Source organism: Mus caroli, unplaced genomic scaffold (assembly GCF_978045245.1).
Source record: "Mus caroli unplaced genomic scaffold, Mus_caroli_1 scaffold_4, whole genome shotgun sequence".
In the NCBI taxonomy this organism is placed as follows: domain Eukaryota; kingdom Metazoa; phylum Chordata; class Mammalia; order Rodentia; family Muridae; genus Mus; species Mus caroli.
This window is the reverse complement of record NW_028227259.1, coordinates 70,277,076-70,294,188: the sequence shown is the minus strand read 5'-3', so window position 1 is coordinate 70,294,188 and position 17,113 is coordinate 70,277,076. Positions and strand designations below refer to the sequence as shown.

The 17,113-nt window shown below is 42.0% G+C and overlaps 1 protein-coding gene across 4 annotated transcripts in view; it reads left to right on the top strand.

The window, feature by feature from the left end:
• The window catches only part of Atp8a1 (ATPase phospholipid transporting 8A1), a 229,112-nt gene that overhangs the window by 104,425 nt on the left and 107,574 nt on the right, over window positions 1-17,113 (top strand). For all 4 annotated transcript variants that reach the window (XM_029478096.2, XM_021162268.3, XM_021162270.3 and 1 more), the window contains 4 exons: window positions 337-442; window positions 2,136-2,218; window positions 3,858-3,907; window positions 10,971-11,040. In XM_029478096.2, coding sequence (XP_029333956.1) covers window positions 337-442; window positions 2,136-2,218; window positions 3,858-3,907; window positions 10,971-11,040 — 309 coding nt within the window. The remainder of the gene's footprint in view (window positions 1-336; window positions 443-2,135; window positions 2,219-3,857; window positions 3,908-10,970; window positions 11,041-17,113) is intronic.

Here is a 17,113-nt window from a genome sequence, read left to right as displayed (position 1 = left end):
CCTGATATTTAAATGTGGCTAGAAATTACAAACAAGCAAGCGAACATTTTACATATCTCTTCTGTCCACTAAAGACCAAATTCATCTTCTTCTACCATTTCTATTTAGAAGCACAAAAATCATGTTAAGTAAATGTTTATAGAGTGAATGAGGAAGTACAAAAATGAATAAGTTGAGTTCCAACTAGGTTTTCTTCATAACAGATGCTGGCTGTGATCCCACACCCCCAATGCGCCCCAGCTGTACTCTCAATAAATGGCCACGAAGCAACGTTTCTGCCATTAGTGTCAGATGGTTAAATAAAGGGGGGATGAATTATGTGTTTATTCCTCACAGCCAACCGCACCTATCATCTGTGAATTTCTCACAATGATGGCCGTCTGCCACACAGCTGTACCGGAGAGAGAAGGGGACAAGATCATTTATCAGGCTGCATCGCCAGGTACACAGGAAGCAACGATTGGGGTAGTTTTCTGTAGAAAATTGTTCTGAAATTTGATGTTATGGATCTTAAATTTTCAATTTAATTAAAATAATGGAACATCACTGTGAAAAGGCAATCCAATAAATTCAATGTTTTTGCTTTACCATAGAGGAATTTTTTTTTTTAACACAAGAAAGTAGAGATAATTTAATCATAGGGGTATTTGTATACAATCTTTGTGAGATTCTTGCAAATAAAGCATAGTGTATAATACAAAAAAAAAATAATGGAACATAACCAAATTATGGTTTCATACTTTTAAAATCCTAATTAGAAACTTGGCTTTCAGTATTAGGTGTGTGTGTGTGTGCACGCACACACACTAATATATGTTGCTTTGTATATGTGATTTTTTTTTCTCAAAATGAATTGTATGGAAAATTGAGTAATTAAAATATACACGAGGGAATAAAAGTATGTATATGTGTGTAATTGTTTCCCTTATAAGTAAGAATAAACTCTTACATAATGGGCTTTACACATCGACAAACATGAAAAGGGAGATTTGTTTGCCAAAGGAATACTGCTTGCTGTACATGGCTTTGAACATAATTTGGCTTCTCTCTTTAGGAAATGGTAGGGCACCTTTTCCATATTCACTCAGGAGAGGAAAGCCTTTCACACTTCAAAGGGTTCCATAAAATATTTATAAGTTGTCAATGTTTGCTACTTAGGCTTGATTTCAGACTTACTTTCAAGATGAAATGAGGTAAATAATCCAGTCTTTCAGAAAAATGGTGAACTTTGTATTTCAAAGCCATATTCTAGCCTTGTGTTTATGACCTGTAAAATGCATCATATTCCTAAACCAGAGTAAGAAGTATTGCTGCTTCAGGTGGAGTACAGGTGTGTGTGTGTGTCTGTCTGTCTGTCTGTCTTCTTATCCCTCTCAGTAGAGACAGGACTTAGTAACATAGTGGGGAAAGCAGCCAACATACACTAAAACCTCTGTGTACTATAAGTGGTTCAGATCCCCAGGCACTGGAATTAACAATCAACCTTGGGGGGGGGGGAGGATAATATGTAAAAAAACTTCCTGACAGTTTTTTGGAGAGCAATGTTCTCAAACATGTGCTTGATGAAGGGGTCTTTTCAAGCTTCCCTTCTCGGGAGTGGGTGACTGACAGTGGATGACCGACAGTGGATGACTGAAAGTGGATGACTGAAAGTGGATAGCCGTCAGTGAGTGATTGACAGTAGGTGACTGACAGTGGATGACTGACAGTGGGAGGCTGATAGTGGGGGGGCTGACAGTGACTGACAATGGGTGACTGACAGTGGGAGGCTGATAGTGGGGGCGCTGACAGTGACTGGCAGTGGATGACTGACAGTGGGAGGCTGATAGTGGGGGGGCTGACAGTGACTGACAGTGGATGACTGACAGTGGGAGGCTGATAGTGGGGGGGCTGACAGTGACTGACAGTGGATGACTGACTGACAGTGGATGACTGACAGTGGGTGGCTGATAGTGGGTGGCTGACATGTTCAGGAACATGATGCTCATTTCTCTGGTGTAATCATATACATAAGACAATGGATTTCAGAGCATAAGGAGCCAGATTATAACCAAGCAGAAAACTGTCGATGTCTTTCTATTGGCATGTGTTATACTTTTCTGCCCTCTATTTCGTTCACCGGTTCCCTGTCACAGATGAGGGCGCTCTGGTCAGAGCCGCCAAGCAGTTGAATTTTGTCTTCACTGGAAGAACTCCTGACTCCGTCATCATAGATTCAGTAAGTTATTTGTGTTTTAAGGGCTGTTTTAAAAACTGTAATACATTCATGGAGCTTCAGAGACAGAGGCAGTAAGGAAAAGACTACAATGAAACTCATGTTTCCTACATGAGCACCACTGTCATCCTTTGTTTGGTTCTTTAAACACCCAACAAAATCATGGCTGATAATATGCTTGGTAGACGATATTGATTCTTCCAAACTAGACATATCTACTGATTTTCCCTTCGACTAAATCAAGATTTATCTCCCTTGAATCATCCTCCCATTTATTTCTTCTCCAGATTCCAAATAGCATTAAATGTCTGGTTATGTAAGTATCCAGAAGGCTGGGCACAGTGCATGGGAGGCAGGAAGCAGGAGAATCTAGGATGTGCAGCCAGCTTCAGCTACATAGCAAGTTTGAAGCCAGCCTGGGCTACACGAGACCCTGTCTCAAAATGACAAACAACGAAGAATTATTCAGGGTCTGCACATGACAGCAGGTGATATCCAAGCAGCTCCATGGCCAGCTACATGACAAGTTACAAGGCTAGTCATCAAAAACATGTAAACACATAATGAGGCGTGATTGTGCTCCCAGTGCAGAGGCTAAGATAGAGCCACGGAAGCAAACGGTTGTGAGGTTTTAAAGAGTTTTCGGAAGAAGGAAAGCCTGCTTCGATTCATACTCAGTTCTCAGTTAGGAGGAAAGGAAGTTTGTATCCGCCGAGGACTTACCACGAAGTGTTCACGGTGGCTGTGGCCATGGTTTCCCCAAACCAGAACCAAAAAGAACGCACATCAGCAGGAGAGGATGAACAATCTAAACAATAAGAGTGACTTCTTGATTCTGGAGCCGTGGGGATGAGTTGTAGCACCTTTCTATGGAAGAGGGGAAGTGCCAGGCGTTGAGGAGAGCGTCCTGCACAAGTCCGTCTGTGTGCAGCTGGAAATTTTGCAGTTGTGATTTATAAAGATAGAATTTTGAACAGTGACTGCCCTGGGAGAAAATTGATTGGAAATGGAACACGGAAATTTGTGGGTCAGATGTTCTGCGTCTTCGACCGGGTGGTATTTACAGAGGCGGAACCTTTATCAAACTATACAATTTGCACTGAAGATCTCTATGTTTCCTTAATGTAAATGAGTTCTCATCTTGAAAATTATTATTAATGCTTCTATTGTGTTCATAGCTAAACATCTTTGTACTTGGTGTATTTTTTCCTTTAAACTATTTCTTTCCTAACTTAAAATTTTATCTTAAAAATGCATTTTTCTATTACTTCCTAAAGATAAAGTTTTGACTTTTTTTATTGTTTCATGTTCTTTTTCTGACTCCTTGAGCATGGGCTCATGGGTAGGTTAGTAACCTCAGCACAGTCACAACAGATAACCTTGTCTGTTGGCAGCTCTGTCCCATACACTCTATTTGGACCTCAGTAGTTTGTAGTCCGGCTTCTGTGATACTTGCAATTCTTTTGAACCCTCCCCTATCGTTCACTTTTTTCATTAATCTGAAAGTTTAGTGAATTCTCTTCCATAATTCACAAAGGGTGAGGGGAAACTGTTCGTGTTGACATTTTTCAATAAATTTTATGACCTGTGATTATTTCTAAGAATCCTAAAATATTTCCAATTCTTTTTTTTTTTTCTGCAGCTGGGGCAGGAAGAAAGATATGAATTGCTCAATGTCCTAGAGTTCACCAGGTAAAGACACTTACTTGCTCTATAATTCATGTGGGGAAAAAATACATTTTCATCCATTATTGGTTTTTTTTTTTTCCTATATGTAGCTAGAATCTATCCTTTACTTTTATTTGTGTGTTTAGGCAAGATAAGATGTTCCATGCAGTTTACATGTCCTGTCTGTAGATAAGTCATACACAGGTTTCTTTAGAGTGCAGGACTATATGACTTCTGCTGGCAGCTCAAGAAGTCCTTTCAAAGTGCAATTATCTGAGTCACAGATTCAGAACTGGCCAGAAGTCCCATGGCTGGTCTGTTAGCCAGCTTTCTGACATGGTAACAAATGCCTGAGATAATCGCCTTCTGAAGATGACTTCATTTTGACACACTTTGGAGGTTGCACTCCATGATCAATGGACCTTGCTGTTTTGGACCTCGGTGAGGCAACACATGAGGGAGGGACACAGGAACGAGCAAATCAGGGTCTCCAAAGATTGCATTCACACTCGTGAGACACGCCAGAACCTCGAAAGTCAGAACAAGAAAATGGACTCAGGTTTCACAGTCTCCCTCAAGGTTATGTCCAATGCCTAAAGACTGCCCTCTTTTTAACCTCCTAATAGCGCCTCTTTGGGATCAGTCGTCCAGCACGTGGGCCTTTGGGGGAAGATTTCAGCCCCACACTATTAGCATCTAGAGACCCCAAAAACACTTATACTGAGAGGCAACAAGATTTGTGTGGAGTGAGATCACTAGGAGTTGGCAAGTCTCCATGGTAGCTTCCTTCTGTTCACTTGTCTCTGAGAAGTAAGAGTTACCATCCCACAGGAAGGAGCAGAAGCAGAGTAAGTGTCCCATCCACTCCTTCCTCTTTTTTTTTTTTTTTTTTTTTTTTTTTTTGAGATGGGGTTTCTGGCTCTCCATATAGACGTATAGCCCTGGCTGTCCTGGAACTCACTTTGTAGACCAGAATGACCTCGAACTCAGAAATCCCCCTACCTCTGCCTCCTTCCCGCGTGCTGGGACTAAAGGCGTGCACCACCATGCCCAGCTTCATCCACTCCTTTCTTAAAGAGCAAGAATGTGGGCTGTGTTAGTTTCCTCCTCAGTAAGACAAGGTGCCTACCGAGAGGAACAAACAGAGGTTTGTTCTGACTCAGGTTTGGGGTGTTGTTGTTGTTTGGGTTTGGGGGTGTATGTTTATTTGTTTTGGAGGAGGTTAGAAGAGAATGTCATAATTGACTTTAATGCATTTTGCTACCAACATGGCTTAGATGATAATTTCCTTGATCATACATCATGATGTCATAGGACACCATGATCATAAACCTAAAGCTGAGGTCGGTGACTCAGTAGCGCACAAGAGGAGACCATTCAGTGCATAGATTGTCCATATATTTACACCATGGGGAAGCTACTGGTGATCCTGTCCTCATGGAGGCACATTTAGAAATGCAGTACAGTCATTCTGATTCCACAAGACACCTGGTGTTATTATCCTATTGTTCTTCATGTCAAGTTGCCCCTGAGGTCTCTGTACACTGAACACCATTTTAATTCCAGTACATCAGAAGCCTTGAATTCTGGGACTCCATGATTGAATGTACTTCTTCGGATTCATTTCCCAATATCCAGAATAAATCTCCTGTTTACTGCCATCAACAGCAAAGTCTGGTCTTTTTTGTCATAGACAGCACATCCAACAGTGAGGGCAGGGAATTGTAGCAAAGACGACTGTCTTGAGCTGCCTTTTGTCCATGAGTATATCCACGAGCTCAGGACACAGTTGGGAAAATCTCCCCACCACAACATAACCCCAATGATTATAGCACTCTAGAGGGGCAGGGTGCCACTCTACAGTCAACTCGCCTAGATTGGCCATGCATTGCAGAAGGTCCTTCGGTACAGGACTGAAAAAGTCTTGCTCATGTATTAAAGGGAGACAGTTAGACAAGGTGCCCAGAGTTCCATCTGTGGTACCAAGAACTTGTGGCATATCTAGGAGCAGAGATCTCAGGGCCAGAAGAGAGCCAAGCCATAACCTCAGAGGCCTCTCCCCTGGAAACCCTTTCAGCCTAGTAGGTCTCATCTCCTCAAGTTCTCAGGACTTCTTAACAGCTCCACCAAAGGTCCAAGGATCCAATACAGGTGCTTATGGGGGACATTTTTATCTTCTTGCTATGACTGAGACCTTAAGTTATATCACTTCTACTCAAGACTAATATTACACATTGTTGCCCGGCCACCCTATGTTCTTCAGACTAATGGATCTTACTATGGAGTCTTTAAAGATTGTGTGTTACCTCTTAAAGAACACTTCAAAAATTAAAGGCCCAAGAGAAAGCAATAGTTTGAGGAAAGGAAATGCCCACCTGTTTTCTTGAGCTTTCTCCTGCATAAGCAAATTTGTGTACTTCCTGGGAGACGTAGTTCCTTTTGTGTGCTAACTTTGGTTGCTATCTTGATCTGGAGTGACCATGTGACCAAATAACAGGATCTGGCCAGATATTAAACGTCACCCTTGATATGTGTTCCGAATGACTCAGAGGAAGGCATGGGAAGCAGAGCATTTAATTTCCTAAGACAGAGCATGGCTCATCTCTGTCTCCATGAGAAAGTGTCCTTCCCAGCCCTGTTTGTTATAGGCGATATAAGCAGCATGTAAATTAGCACATGTTTTCGGACACTCTTTGCTTATAGAAAGTGCCATGGGAAGAAAGAAATAAGAAGTAGGACTTCCGGTCTCGATTCTGTAGTGAGGGTTGATTTAAGAATGAGAAGGGAAATGATATCATGCTTTCAAATAGTTTTTGTGAATGTGAGCAGTTTCTATCGGGATAATGGTGGTGAAATTGATGAGAAGTTGATGGGTTTGTTTTTTTGTTTTGTTTTGTTTTGTTTTGTTTTGTTTTGTTTTGTTTTGTTTTACAACTATTTGAGGGAGGGCAGTGGAACTTTGCTGTAGATTGGAGGGGTAGAATGGGAACAAAGAGAAGGAAGGGGAAGGCTAGAATCCCAGCACAAACATCTGGGTATGTGAAAATTCCCTATACTTAGATGACAGACATGGGAATAGGAGCAGATGTGGTGGATGAGATATTTGGAAACACTATGTTTCAGATGTCTGTAAGACATACAAATGGAAGTATCCAGTAGAGGATTAGATATAAGAACCTGAAACATGAATCCAAAGCTATGGCTGAAATAACCATTTGGTAGTCACTGGTCTTCCAGTGATACTCAAAGATTAAAAGTCAATAGGATCTTCTGAAGATAAACTATAGATTAAGGGGAAAGTGGCTGAGCCATAAATAATTCTAACTATTAAGTATAGGTTACAAATTAAGAATCAGCCAAATCTGGTGGCACAGGGCTGTAACCCTAGCTACTTTGGAGAAGAAACAAGATAATCACAAGTTCAAGGCTTCCGTGGGCTACAGACTAAGTTTAAGGCCATCTCAGGCCACTTACTAACAACTTGCCTTGAAATAAGAAATGGACTGCAGGGTAAACTTCAGTAATAAAGTGTTTGGCTAACATGAGCAATTATTGCAAGAGGTTTGGAAGGGAGGGCATCTTTTAAAATAAAGTCTTCGTTGTTAAAGACACACAGGACAAAAGTAGAATGATACATGACCCAGAGCTGAAAGGAATCTCAAGAAGAGTGCTTAGATGAGGGGAAGTTTGAAAAGATCTGTGCAGTTGTTAGAATGGTGGGAAGATGGGAGTGGAAGGGAGATGAGTGGAGCGTGTGGAGAGCCGTAGTTCACCTAGAATTGAGTTACAGAGTTAAAACGGCCATGTGGTTCACAGGGGAGGGTGCCTGGCTAGGCGAAGTATTATATGGGAGACACCAGAACATGTTTGTGGGTAAACATAATTTATGTATCAGAGGAAAGGAACAGATTTGTAGCAGAGCTGCGTGGCTTTGGAGCGAAGCTGCGGAGAAAGTGAGGCAAGTGAGAACAACAGTCATAAGCAAGGAATGGCTCTTAGGGTTCCTTTGCTGTGAAGAGACACTGTGACCAAGGCAACTCTTTTTTTTTTTTTTTAATTTTTATTTTTTATTAGATATTTTCTTCATTTACACTTTAAATGTTATCCCCTTTCCTGGTTCCCCCTCCAAAACCCCCTATCCTCCCCACCCCACCCCCCGCACTCACCAACCCACCCACTCCAGCTTCTCAGCCCTGGCACTCCCCTATACTGGGGCATAGAACCTTCACAGGACCAAGGGCCTCTCCTCCCATTGATAAGCATCAAGGCCATCCTCTGCTACATATGCAGCTAGAGCCATGAATTCCACCATGGGTACTCTTTGGTTGGACTACCCTGGGAACTCTTGGGGTACTGGTTAGTTCATATTGTTGTTCCTCCTATAGGGCTGCAAACCCCTTCATCTCCTTGGGTACTTTCTCTAGCTCCTTCATTGGGGACCCTGGGCTCTGTCCAATGGATGGCTGTGAGCATCCACTTCTGTATTTGTCAAGCACTGACAGAGCCTCACAGGAGACAGCTATATCAGGCTCTTGTTGGCATCTACAATAGTGTCTGGGTTTGGTGGTTGAATATAGGATGGATCCCCAGGTGGGGCAGTCTCTGGATGGTCATTCCTTCAGTCTCTGCTCCAGTTTGTCTCTGTAGCTCCTTCCATGGATATTTTGTTCCCCCTTCGAAGAAGGATCAAAGTATCCACACTTTGGTCTTCCTTCTTCTTGAGTTTCATGTGTTTTGCAAATTCTATCTTGGGTGTTCCGAGCTTCTGGGCTAATATCCACTTAGCAGTGAGAAGGCAACTCTTATAAAGGAAAATATCTCATTGGGGCTGGCTTACAGTTCAGAGTTTAGTCTGTTATCATCACGGCAGGAAGCATAGCAGCACACAGGCACACATGGTGCTGAAAAGGTAGCTGAGAGTTCTATATCTTGATCTGCAGGCAGCAGAAGGAGGCTATGTGCCACACTGGGCATAGCTTAAGCATAGGAGACCCCAAAACCCGCATCCACAATTATATATTTCCTCTACCAAGGCCACATCAACTCCAACAAGGCCATATGTCCTAATAGTGTCACTCTCTATGAGCCAAGCACTCAAACACATGAGTCAGGGGGCATTCTTATTCAAACCATCACATTCCACTCCCTGACCACCATAGGCTTGTAGCCATACCATAATGCAGAACTATATTCAATCCAACTTCAAAAGTCCCCATAGTCTATAACAGTCTCAAACTTGCTTAAAAGTCCAAAGTTCAAAGTGTCTTCTGAGATTGATACAATCTCTTAACTATAATGCCCTGTAAAATCAAAATCAAAAGCAGCTCACATACTTCATATAATGGCACAGAGCATAGCATTACCATCCCAGAACATAGGGAAGGAAGCCCAGTGAGGGCATGCTGGACCAAAGGAAGATGCAAAACCAGCTGGGCAAACTCCATCTCCATGTCTGATGTCAAAATGCTCTTCAGATCTCCAACCCTTTCAGCTTTGTTGACTGCAGCACACTTCTTTCTCTTGGGCTGGTTCCACTCCCAGTTAGCAGCTCTCCTTGGCAGGTATCCCACAACTCTGGCTATTCCAATGTCTTGGGGTCTCCAAGACAATCCAGGCTCCACCTTCATAGCTTCACACAGTGGCCCTACTGGGCCTCTGTGCAGGGACACCCCTGATACATTCCTGGCCTCAACAGCTTTCCTTAGTCATGAAGGGGATTCCATAACCCCTTTCTTCTATCCTTGATTCTAAAGCCAGAACCACATAGCCAAAGTTGCAGAGTTTTGGTGCTTGCTGGGGCTGGAACACAGCTGCTAGTTTGATTACATTTTCACCAGCTTTCTGTTTTTCATGGTTCCCTTCACTGCCCAAGCTCAGGCTCTGATAAAAGGAGAAATATGTCTCCCTTGTGTCAAGAAAACAGGATGGAAGAGGCAGCTCAGAGAGGTAGATATATAGGCTGGAAAATGTGAGAGAAGGATTCTAGGTGAGTCTGAAGTGTAGAGTCTAGAGCAAGAAGGAGGCGTGAGGACTTGGAGAGTGACAGATGGGTGCTAAGGCCTTGCTGGGCTGAGGGAGGCGGCTTCACAGAAGAGGAAGATGTACGGGTGGTCAGTGTGGAGCACCTCTGCCTTGTATTTCCATATTAGTCATCTCTGACTCGGTGACTTTTCTCTGCAATGGCCATTTGACTCTGATGGGTCTCAGAAGAGAGTTCCTAGCTTTAGCTATCTTGCCAGAGGAACTAAATTGATGAGTCTGGGACCTTTAAATCAGAACTGGACTAAGAAAGAACAGCATGAATCAAGAAGGACTGAGTTAGCATGTATACAAGAGACACGTTTACTTTATTGGTAAAGTACAGTATTTCCACTCTGTCTGAGGCTTCACTTCTTCATAGGCAACCATACTCTAAAAATAACTGATGGAAAATTATAGAAGCAAACAATTTCTAAGTCTCTGATACCTTTTACTCGGGTGTATCATTGTATTTGTTCTCTTAATAGCTGTTGTTAAATACTTACTGTGTCCAACAAATAAAACACTGTTTTTAGGTATACTATCCCCAGTCTTTGGCATCTGCTGGGGTCTTGGTCTGTACCCATCTCAATAAGGAGTCGGCCACAATCATTAAAAACAATAACGAAGGCTTATATTGTTTCTTAAAGTAATAGCATTTCCTTTCATCTGTAATGATTTCCTTAAAGTTATCATTTTTGTTTTTAAATTTTAAAATGAGGCATGTAACTCATCTACTAAGACAATAACTCAATTTTAAAATGTAACATATTAAGCACAGTGCTACTCTAGAGGGTATTAACTCTTCCAGGTGTCTGGGGAACTGTTTTGTTTATTCCTTTAGGACAGTAGATGATACTCTGGTGATTTAAAAGCATAAAATGTAACTTTCCAAGGCACCCGGTTGTACACTCGGGAGATAATTTGTCTATATGGGAGAATATGGCTCATAATTTGGTCAGATTACTTTTTTTTCACTGCAAGCATTAAGATGTGTATAGTACGTGAAAACCACGTCTCTGCGGAGTTGCAGGATGATGGCCCATTATGGAAAATCTCTTTATTTCAGTGCTAGGAAGAGGATGTCGGTGGTGGTTCGCACTCCATCCGGGAAGTTACGGCTTTACTGCAAAGGAGCTGTAAGTTTTTGCTTTTGCCTTTTATGGTTTTGATTTATGATGGCTTATAATGTACGTGTTAGGCATCCTGCGATGGAAATGTAACACAGATGTTTTGCATGAAGCTGATGACATCCACTTTTGTTGGTGTTTTATAGTAAGTGCGTTCAGCCTCTGCTGGTGAAATGTGGAATTCCTTCTGGGTAAATCTGATGCATTGAAAAAGTCTGGCATGGGGTACTTTTGTAATTCAATTTTTAATACATGATATTTGAGGTTTGTGTTATATTAGCTATGTTAGCAGATGACTAAATACAGAAAATATTTTTAAATTGTATTAGGATATAATGATACACTCCAATTTTAATCTACTTGCCTACAGACCGTAGAAATGGAGAGAGGGTTGGCTCACAATTATTGCTGTAATTTCTCATTTGGTATGGCTTGTTTGTCTTGCTTTAAATATTACAGGGTTCCTGATTGTTGGTTGGCTTCAGAACGTGAGTCGATTATATTGGCAGAGATAGTATTGTGTATTCCAACTGAATTTTCCTATTTAAAACATGTTTACACTTATGGAAAAATGAGAAGCCCACCAACTGGGGCCATTCTTTTTGCTAAGATCACTCAGGATTTTCCTCCTGAGGTGCCCTTTGCCTACTAAGCCCTTTGCACATTCCAGCTTGGAATGACACAATTTTAAATGAACCCAATAACTGTGCTCTGTCCCATGGAAACTGGAAAACTAAACTTAAGAAAGCCAACCCTTTTGTTTAAATTCCTGAGAAAGTTAAATTCCTTGGTTTTAAAGCCTTGCAACACAGTTTTTGAATGCCACAGGTTCTTACAGCACTTTGGTAGAATTATTTCATGATGTCTCCTGAATTTGGTTGTACAGTGTCTTTGGGTTTTGTGATCCCATTGATGAGGACATCTAACAAGTATTCATCTGGAATGTTTGATCACCAGGCTTTGAGCTGGATCTTTAGAGTTGTGAATATAAGACCTAAGCCATCTCAAAAGCTTAAGTCTAGTCAGGGAAGAACATAAAAAGGTGATTAGGTTGTGGTGCTAAGTCACGTGGCACAGATCTTCCAGGCTCCTGCTTCCATCGTTAGCATCTGTCTGATTTACCACACCCAAATCACACCCTTCCTTCTTAAAAAAAGTTTGAACATTCTACTGCTAAACTTTTATTGGAAGAATTAAAGCATCAGAAACTTATTTTTTAAAAAGGCATTGGATTTTTATTTTTATTCACAGAAATTGTTTGCACATATTAGCTTCCGTGATGTATTGTTTCCTTCTCTGAAATAGGGCTAAGTAGTAAAAAAGGCTTAAACATGAAAACAGCAAGGAATGTCTGAGAACTGTGGTTTGTAGTTTGATGCAGAATAGCTGAACATGGACCAGGCAGAAGGGTTTGTGTGACTTGGCTTTGGGTGATGGGTTAGGTTGGGTTTGTGTCCATCCCTGTGCTCAAGAGCATGTATTTCTTCCACAGTATTGGGGAAGATGATTTGAGGGCTGCAAACAGAGGCAGGCAGAGGTTCCAGTTGAGCCTTATCAACTCTGTCAGGCAGGAGCGGCTGGGGATGGATGGAGACAGGCACAGGGAAGATCAGGGAGGAAGATTTAGGACTTGGTAATTGATGTTTGCAGGTGCTGAGGGAAAGGATTATCGGGGATCATTTGGGGATTTCTACTTGGCTTGCTGAGTGGACTAACACCAACTTATCAAGATAGAGAGCTGGGAGCTACATAGGGGCTATCAGGTGCAGAAGCCTGGATTTCCCAGGAAAAGAAATTGGAGTGAATTTATCTGGAAAAACGACTCAACTGTTTAAGCATACTTGCTCCTCTTCCAGAGAGCGTGAGTTTGGTTCCTAGCAACCAGGCAGCACCAGAGGAGCCATTTGTAGGAGCGATACATTCACACAGCCACCCCAGAATCCTTGGTTGCATGTTGTTCTTTGTCTATGGGTGGGACCCCATGAGAGTTCACCCTTCCATGTTTAGCTTCCCTGCCATTTCTAGGAGACACAATCTCACAACAGACTTCTTGGTTCTCTGGATCCTACAGTCGTTTTACCCACCTCTTCTATGATATTCCCTGAGCTGTAGTTTCAGGTATTATGTTGTAAATGGATCTACTAGGACTGGACTCCCCATGATCTGTTGATTTCCGCATTATGACCAGTTGTAGTTTAATGTCATGGGGTCTGTTTGCTACAAAGGGACGCTTCTCTAATGTGAGGCAAGAGCTGTTCCTATAAGGCCGAGTTTTACAATGTAGTTAGGAATGGTAGTGGGTTCTCCTCTAGGATCCATAGCACCACTAGTGCCAGAGAGTTGGCCAGGTTTCTAATACCAGGCATAATTTCTCTCCCACTGAGCTGGCCTGAAGTCTAATTTGAGAACTCAGGTGCAAGCCAGCTTCTCTACTCTGAGGCTAAGACTAAAGTGCTGAGCTTTCTAATCATGCAGAGAGGCTGAGGAAAGCTCATGCCAACCCCTGCTCTGGCTGGAAAACCATGAGGCTGGCATGCATTCAGGAAACTCCAGAGCTTGAGGTATATGTGGGAATCTCACACCAGAGGAGCCAGTGAACACCATAACCAGGGAGGCATGGTTTCCGCTCCAGATTAGACCATCTGGGTAAAGCGCTCTACCTCCGGATGTTTGGAAGCTCAGCATGGCAAATAAAGAAGTTCGAACCATTTTCATTCAAAAAGAAATCGGAGAGGGTATCTACTACACATTCAAGATGAATTCAAAATCTTAAGCAATTGTTAATTTTTAATGGAGTAAATTCTAGACACAGTTGAGGGGAAAATAAAGTTAGTAAACTAGAAAGCAGTACTGAAAAGTCCCATGTAAAATACAGTATAAAGACATAGTGACTTAAGAGTTTCTATAAGAAAGTTAACCTTGTTTTGCTAATTTTTAAATTTAAAAATAGGAGCATATACAGTTTATATCTACAATAATAGCCAATTATTAAAAATACCATTTACTCAAATAAAACTTTAGTTCATTCATGAATTTTACTCTAAACCAGGAAAGACTTGAGAAACTTGATGGACACACTTGATCCTACAGGAATCTTAAATGACTACAGTATGCTGTGAAGAGACACCATGACCAAGGCAACTCTTAGAAAGCATTTAGTTGGGGGCTTGCTTACAGTGGCAGAGGTGTCATGCTCCTGGGTAGGGAGCATGTTACTTGAATGGACTTAGTCACTGTTCTATTGCTGTGAAAAGACACCATGACTAAAGCACCTCTCAGAAAGCATTTAGTCAGGGGGCTGGCTTACAGTGGCAGAGGTTGCATGCTCCTTGGTGATGGCAAACATGTAGGCAGGCACTAGAACAGCAACTAGGAGCTACACTCTGATCCTTAGGCAGAAAGAGAGAGCAAGCCTATTGTGGACTTTTGAAACCTCTATAAACTCATTCCCAGTGACACACTTTCTCCAGCAAGGCCACACCCCCTAATCCTTCTAATCCTTTCAAACAGTTCTACTCCCTGGTGACTAAGCATTCAAATATAGGAGCCTATGGGGTCCATTCTTATTCAAAACCACTACAGAATGTTTTTAGAGCTGGCCTTTTGGTGTGTTCTTCCCTCAGGAAGACTATTTCTTCCACCACCAGCATTCCTTAGACCTCAACCCTACACAAAGAACTAAATGCAAATAGTCTTTTTAAAAAATATATTTTAGGTGAGGCTGGGGAAATATCTCAATAGGTAAAAAGTTTGCCCTGCAAGCCTGAGGGCCTAAAGTTTAATCCTCAGAGCCCATGTAAAAGGAACAACTAAATAGCATGAGCTTGTAATCATAGGAGAGGTGGAGACAAGAGGATCTTTGAGGCTTGCTAAATAGTTGGTATAGCCAACAGGCAAGCCCCACAACCTGGTGAGAGACTCTGTCTCACAAAAGTAAGATGGAATCTTCTAAAGAATGGCACTGGAGATTGACCAGTAGCCTCCACATGCAAATGTGTGCATACCTGTGCACATACACATGTATAAAAATACATTCTTAAATCTAGATCTGAATTTAAATTTTAGTCAAAAACACAGTAAGAGCCAGAGGTGGTACCTCATGCCTAGAATCTCAGTGCTTGGGGGATAGAAACAGGAGAATCGGAGCTCAAGATTTTCCTCAGCTACATAATAAATTAAAGCCTGCCTGAACTACATGAAACCCTGTCTCCAAAAAACTAAAAATAATGAAATAAAAATATAAAAAATAAAATATCCAATAAAAAAAAGGAAAGAAGAAAAAAAGAGGGGAAAATAAAAAGCAAGAGGAAAACAAAAAGGTTCACCAAAAATAAATGATTAACCACGGGTTTCACTTTCCTCAAAGCCCTGGTCTCGTCCACAGTAACAAGCATCTGGCTTTACCATGCTATCCCCAAGAATATCCAGTCACTGTGGTGGTCCGCCTTTCCTTCCTGAAGGCCAGGATACAAGATAACCAGACTCTGTCCATAAATTCAGAGTCCGACTTGATGGCAGGTCCCTCTTCTAGTATCTACGAAGGAATTATTTTTCATTCCTGAAAATGTGGCAGACTCTTGATGTAGCCCTCTAAATAAAGGAGGGCTTTGTGTCCCCAAACATATCTCTTAAGTATTTTTTTTTCCACAGACAAGCATGGCCAACCACTTGTGACTGTCATTTGAAAACACACATTTTACTACAGAAGGCCACATTGCCTCCCTTCGCCTCCTCAACACCACAAAGAATGTAGACAATTAATTGACCCTCTTAAGCACCAGTATGTTTAGATTTACTGCAGAACCTAACCTCCCTCCTCCTTACCACCACTTCTGTTTTTCAAGGTTTGAAAGATTTTTCTTCCTCTGAAAATGGCCTCTGTTAACCTCGGGGAAATTTTCATGAACATGAAAAAAAAAGAAAGAGAGAGAGAGAGAACTCCAAAGTTACTCCTTTCCCTCCCAGGGAGGAGCCATGATTGCAAACTGTCATTCCTTCTCTGTTTTCCTTCCTATCCCACCACTGAAAAATGAAAAGAAATTCATAATTGGGCCTTGGGATATTCCATCTGCTCTGAGGTCACTTGGTTGTGTTTCTCTCAAGGGCTCTAAATCATACTCCACGAGTCAGCTTCCAAATCTCAGCCCCAAGACTAGAAACCCCACAGTGGGTACTACCACTGAGAGAGTAATTGCAGGTAAATGATTTATTTTTTCCTGGTCTCATAAAAAGTCATGAAGGCTGCATACTGAAGTTCTTTGAGACGTTAAAACCAAAGCCAGCGAATAACGAAAAGGAACAATAGGCGATTTGTAAAGGAGGAAGGAGCAGAGAAAGAGAAACAGCCCATGAAACTAAAGCCAAAGGGACTTTAACATAGGTCGGGATGGGGGCGTGGGGGATAGGATCAAAACACACTGTGCGGAAATATCAAAGAAGCAATATTGTTTTCAATCCAGGAATATTATTTTACAAATGGAGTCAACCAAGTCTTAAAGCTAGAGACAGTGTCAGAATCATTAGCGGTTTGAGGCAGCTCAGGGATTAATTGCCGGTCCTCGTTCCGTCCCCACGGGACATCTCAGGACATTTGGTGGTCCACGGATGTCTCATGTTCATCCATCTGATAGCACAGACCTCCAAAGGTGCTCTTGTCCCTGGAAGCATCTAAAGCTGGGTAAATTTTATGCACATCCTGTAGCCACTGAGACTCTAGCTCAAGGCAGATCTGCATAGGACAGACTCTTTGTCAGGTCGGCGTTTCCCAAACATTCCCTGAGTTCTAGACCATTCTCCCCTAAGTGCTCTGTCTGTACATTACACAGACATCCTCCCACCTCCACTATAAATGTTGGCCACCAGGCCCAGTTCCTTCTCTGTTTTTTTCCAGCCAATTCTAGATGACTTGGAATTCTTACTGAAATATAAACATGTGAAAAGTACTCCCATACTGCTGGTGGTGGAAGTATCACAAGAAAAACTGTGATAGTCTCTGCAGACCCAACCGTCCAGGCCAAGATGCATTTTCTGTCTGTGGTTGATTGATTCCATGGATGCAAAACCCACAGGGCCAGCCGTCTTC